Source organism: Poecilia latipinna, unplaced genomic scaffold (assembly GCF_001443285.1).
Source record: "Poecilia latipinna isolate Pla-1442-1.1 unplaced genomic scaffold, P_latipinna-1.0 Scaffold6481, whole genome shotgun sequence".
In the NCBI taxonomy this organism is placed as follows: Eukaryota; Metazoa; Chordata; class Actinopteri; order Cyprinodontiformes; family Poeciliidae; genus Poecilia; species Poecilia latipinna.
The window spans coordinates 1-5,167 of record NW_015119097.1 but is presented as its reverse complement, the minus strand read 5'-3'; the positions used below and the strand labels follow the sequence as shown (position 1 = coordinate 5,167).

General features: G+C 35.6%; 1 protein-coding gene across 1 annotated transcript; it reads left to right on the top strand.

Annotated features, from left to right (window-relative positions):
* Positions 1 to 248: 248 nt before the first annotated feature.
* On the top strand, positions 249 to 3,894 carry LOC106943957 (GTPase IMAP family member 4-like). Its single transcript, XM_015027244.1, has 2 exons — positions 249 to 563; positions 2,413 to 3,894. Exons 1-2 carry the CDS (start codon positions 536 to 538, stop codon positions 3,255 to 3,257), a joined length of 873 nt encoding a protein of 290 aa, XP_014882730.1. The 5' UTR covers positions 249 to 535; the 3' UTR covers positions 3,258 to 3,894.
* Positions 3,895 to 5,167: the final 1,273 nt, after the last annotated feature.

Sequence of the window (5,167 nt, the reverse complement as noted above, 5' to 3'; positions counted from 1 at the left end):
TTTATAAGTCAGTAAAGGGCTTAAAGCTTTTGTATTTCTGTAGTTTTCAAGGTGTTAAATAAACCAAGGCTAAACGTTGTGAAAAAGTCATGTCTGTGTCGTCATATTGGAGTTACTACCCCTGCAACATTATTTCTCAGTTGCCTTAAAACAGGCAGCAGCAAAAACCAGAGGAAGTAAAGTTACAATAGGTGAACGAAACATTTTGAAAACAGCGGACACTTTAATAGACAAATAAAATATTTTATTGAAATGATGAAAACCTCATTATAAACTAATTTTGCTAAATTAAATATAACTTTCTATCATATGAGCTGGTCTATCTGTGTTTGTTGAAACTTTTAGCTGTCACATTCCTTCAACACATTCCACTTAAAGCGTCCTCTCTGGTTCTGACTGTGACTGCAGACGGATTCAGAGAGAGGAGTTTGGAGTCAGACTATAAAACAGCAGGAATTAAAAAGTAAAATTATTCACGACCAAGTCATCAACAGCAAAACATCACAAATCAACCACCTGCAAGAGAACAGAGGAAATGGCCAACAACAGCTACGCCCGACTTGGTAAGAAGTTTCATTCATTATAATGTCCATGAGGAAACATTATTTACCAGAAAAACATTTAAATAATGAATCTTTAAGACTTTGTACAGAAACAGCGTTTTAACCATTTGATATTCATTAAATCTAAAAAAAAAAAAATACTAAAAAGTATTTTCCTTAATGTAATTACCTTATAACTCCAACATTTAACAAGTAACAGCGATAACAGACGGCTGTTTTCTGCTTGTTTGTAAAGACAACAATTGTTTTCAATGCCATGAAGGTATTTTTTTTTTTACCTTTGAGAAAATATTTTTAAAAACTAGTCTTAAATTTTTTAAATGTTTAGATATTTCAATGACTTTTTGTCAACTTCAAAGACTCTTTGGTTCTTTGAACTCTAGAACCAAAGAGCCTTTGAAGATGTTTTAGAGATCTTCAATGTAAATTTTGCAGGTTTAATCAAATGTTAAAACCACAGAGTTAACTCGGATGATAGAGTGAGTGAAGGTTTTATCAGCTCTACTAACCTTTATTTAACGTTGTCAGACTTGTAAATAAAGTCTGACATTATTTAAAAGTCCTTTGGTCCAGCATTCAGATCTGTTGTGTTCTACGCCCATATGTGAGCTCAGGGTCAGGCTGGGATCATGAGCTTTTTTGGTTTGAAAGATAAACGAAACAACCCGCTGTGGCTGTGATCAGGCCTGGTCCTAGAGAAATCTGCCTGAAAATGAAATTATAATTCTGGTTTTGTGCCTCATCTGGCCCAAATTCAGTATTTATGCATCTGTGGACAATGTTTTTTTCCCCCAATCAACTGACGTAAAAAAAAAAACAACTTTGAACCTCATATCCATCTACAGGTCCGGGCCAAATGCTCCTCTATATTTTTCCCAGAGCTGATAATTTTTGCTGTCAGATAAAGACAGCCATGCAAAGAAGGCAAAGAAGATAGGCAAAATATTTTGAACGAGTCGTACTTCAGGTCCATGTTTCCTACCTGCTGACCTGAGTTAACAGAGAAGTAGCATTCTATCAGTTCCTCTACATGACCTGACTAAGATCTGATAACCAGCAGAAGACATCCGTTGTGATGTTTCCATTCCAATAATGGAAACATTATGAAAAAGAAATACGAGATCTCAGACTCAGGGAAGAGCTAGGGAGGCCTGTGGGAAAAATAATCTGTAAGATTGTGGAATATAATGTGTTGTTACTTTTATTTTTTTATTTTGCCAGGTAAGTTGGTGGAAAATAAAGTCTAATTTTCGACAACAATCTAAGGAAGCAACTAAGTATCAGACAGCAGAAAATAGATCCCCACGCTCACTGAACAAGCTTTATCATCATCAGTCAACTGAGTTTAAAGTAGACGCTTAGATGATGTTTATGGATTTTACGCCCATATGTCAGCTCAGGAGTTAATGAAAGTCGAGGTTAAAGTACTGAGCTGTAATGTTTTTTCCCCCCAAACATTAAAGCTTCATCTGATTGAATGATGTACAGACTAAGTTTGTTAAAGGATATTAAATGATTAATATACAAAAACCGTGAGGTAGCTCAGCTGGTATGTGAACATTTTCTATGTTTGGTGCATTTATTGTTTTGGTTTTCCAAATGATCCAACACTTCAGTGGTTATAAGACTATTTATTTACAAAATATTTGCTAAAACAAATTTCCATAAGAAATGACAATCTGCATAGGATTTAACTTTTTCTTAGTTATTTAGTTCTGTAATCTACCTAAATTATTTTCCAGATGAATAAATCTAGCCATGAAACATTTGGTATCACTAAACCCATTTTTAGTTTCCACTTATATCTGAAAAAATGTTTTCAGTCTATTGTTTTCTAATTCTCCAACAGCTGGACAGGATGCAGACCTCAGGATCGTTCTTCTGGGAAAAACTGGAGTCGGAAAAAGTGCAGCAGGAAACACCATGTTAGGGAGAAAATTGTTTCAGTCTAAACTCTCTCTTTCCTCTGTGACAACAACCTGTCAGAAGAAAACTAAAAGCTTTGGTGGCTTAAATCTGGCTGTTATTGACACTCCAGGTCTGTTTGAGACAGGTAAAGGTAATGAAGAGGTTGATGAAGAGATCACTAGATGCATCAGCATGGCGGCTCCTGGTCCTCATGTGTTCCTGATTGTTCTCCAACCGACCAGATTCACTGAAGAAGATGAAAAAATAGTGGAAATAATTAAGAAAATGTTTGGAGAAGAAGCAGCCAGATTCACCATGGTCCTGTTTACCCATGGAGACGAGCTGAGAGAGGAAAACATGACGATGGAAAATCTGTTAGAAACATCCCAGCCTCTAAAACAGATCATCAGTCAGTGCTCCATCTTCCAGGATTTTGAAGATAAATATCATGTCTTTGACAACACAGTTGAGGATCCTGGTCAAGTCAGGGGATTGGTGCAGAAGATCAACAGGATGGTTCAACGAAATGGAGAAAATGGAGGAAGTTTCTACACCAATGAGATGTTCAGGGAGGCGCAAAGAGCCAAGGAAGAAGAAGCAGAACGACTGCGCAGAGAAAATCCTGGTAATAATCCTGGAGATGCAGGAAGGCAGGCAGAGAGAAACAACTCATTGATCCAGGGTGCTTGGTTGGGTGCTTCAGCAACGTTTGGTGGAGTGGCTGTTGGAGCTATTGGTGGAGTTGTTGTTGGGCAGATCCTGAGGCTTTGGTTGGAGCTGCAGTAGCAGTGAAAGAGAAAACCAGCATTACACATCATGTGTCTGATGTTTTGGCTGCAGCTTATTAAATCATGATTAAAATGTTAGCTGTGTTTAGGGCAACATGCTGAATCCCACATTAACATCCTGAATATCAGAGCATAAATGTGTGAATGTCTGAAGATGACTTACAACATATTATCTTGTACAGCCGACTCAAAATTTATATATTTAGCTTCGAAATAAAGCCACTAAAAGAGCTACAACAGCCTCAACTCTTTATTTCCTCCTTAATTTATAAAATATTTATGTAGCATTGATTCTATATTTTGTTTCTGTATAAACTTATCTGGGTTCTGATGAAGATTTATTCTGAGTTTCTGACCTCTGCACTACATTCATCCTGAGGATGAGGGACGGATGAAAACTAAAACTTTCTTCCTTTGAATGACATTTTTACCAGTCGCTGTGAAATGAACTGAATTTAACTGTAATGTAATTTATTTGAATTATATTATAAAATGAGTTTGACTCAACTGGATTTTATAATCACATGATTGATTGCATACTCTGTCATATAATTCATTCAGATTTGTGTATAAACAAGTTTATTAATATTTTATCCATGTTTTAACACGTTAATAAATAGAGAGCTTAAAATACAGTCTGACTCCTTTTATTGTATTCACACATTTTTCAGTTTCTAATGGTTGTGGCAGCTGAAGGTAAAAGATTTATTTGGTGCTTTGCTCTTTAAATTCACGTTTCACTGGGCAGAGCAACCAAAAAGTGTCATAAACAGCGCTATGGGAATTGTACCCAAGACCATCAGCACCAATAACAGAGACGTGGTTTGACGATTTAAAAAGTTACATTTATTTCTAGTTTTCATTAAAAGACATTTCAGATCAAAACCAACTCTGGAAAAGGAAGTGGGAATGTTAAAGCCTGACAGCAGGGAGGACAGTCTGAACAGGAAAACTGGTTCCAAAACTAAAACAAAAAGGATAAAGCAAATAAATCACCTCAAGAACTTCTGAACATTTACTGAGTCCTGAAGGGAACCAGGCACCAACCACCTCCACCACCTTCAGCTGGACACAAGGAAAGGACAGTTTACAGCAAATGCAAAACTACAATATGGAAAATCAGAATAGCATCACAATATGTAGTAATTGTATGTGATCACAATGTAATCTGTTAGAATTCCTTTTGGGAAAGCAGAGGGCAAATAAAGTATTTAATAAAAGTGAAGAACTAGAAATATGACAAAAAAAACATGGAATAAAGATGAGAATGGAACAAAAACAAAAGTCAGTATTAATTAAAAATGCTGAGACAGATAAGAAGAAATAATATATGTTACTGTATATATTTATTTGGAAAGATAAAGATAAATATGAGGGATGTGGAGGGAAATAACATGTAGAACATTTATTGATGAATTGTGATGCAAATCTGAAAAAGGAAATTGAGGAAAACGGTGAGAATGAAAATAATTTAGTCTAAAAGGAATAATGGAAACTGTAGTAAATGAAGAGAAATTTTATATAATAATGCAAGCATTATTTATTTATCTTCAATAATGCGAAATTAAAAAACAGAATTTAACAAGTGAGAGCTATTGCTGTTACACGTTCATGGACAGTAGGTGGCGGCATTTACCCATAAATTCCTCACGATCTGCCATTATAGAAAGAAAGGAAGAAGATTCAAAAAGTTTCACTTTTGGCATCAAACCACGTTTGTTTTCTGGGATTGAACCTCAGCTACAGCTCATCTTCACTTCGGTAATATAACTACTTTGTTTATTCATAAACAGTCTTGTGTTGCGGGCAGTTAAGGCGTAAATGATAAAGTTTGTTATATTTTTAGCTTCCTTTTGGTATCAACAGTGGTGGAGAAAGTACTCAAAAAATTTACTGAAGTACAAGTAC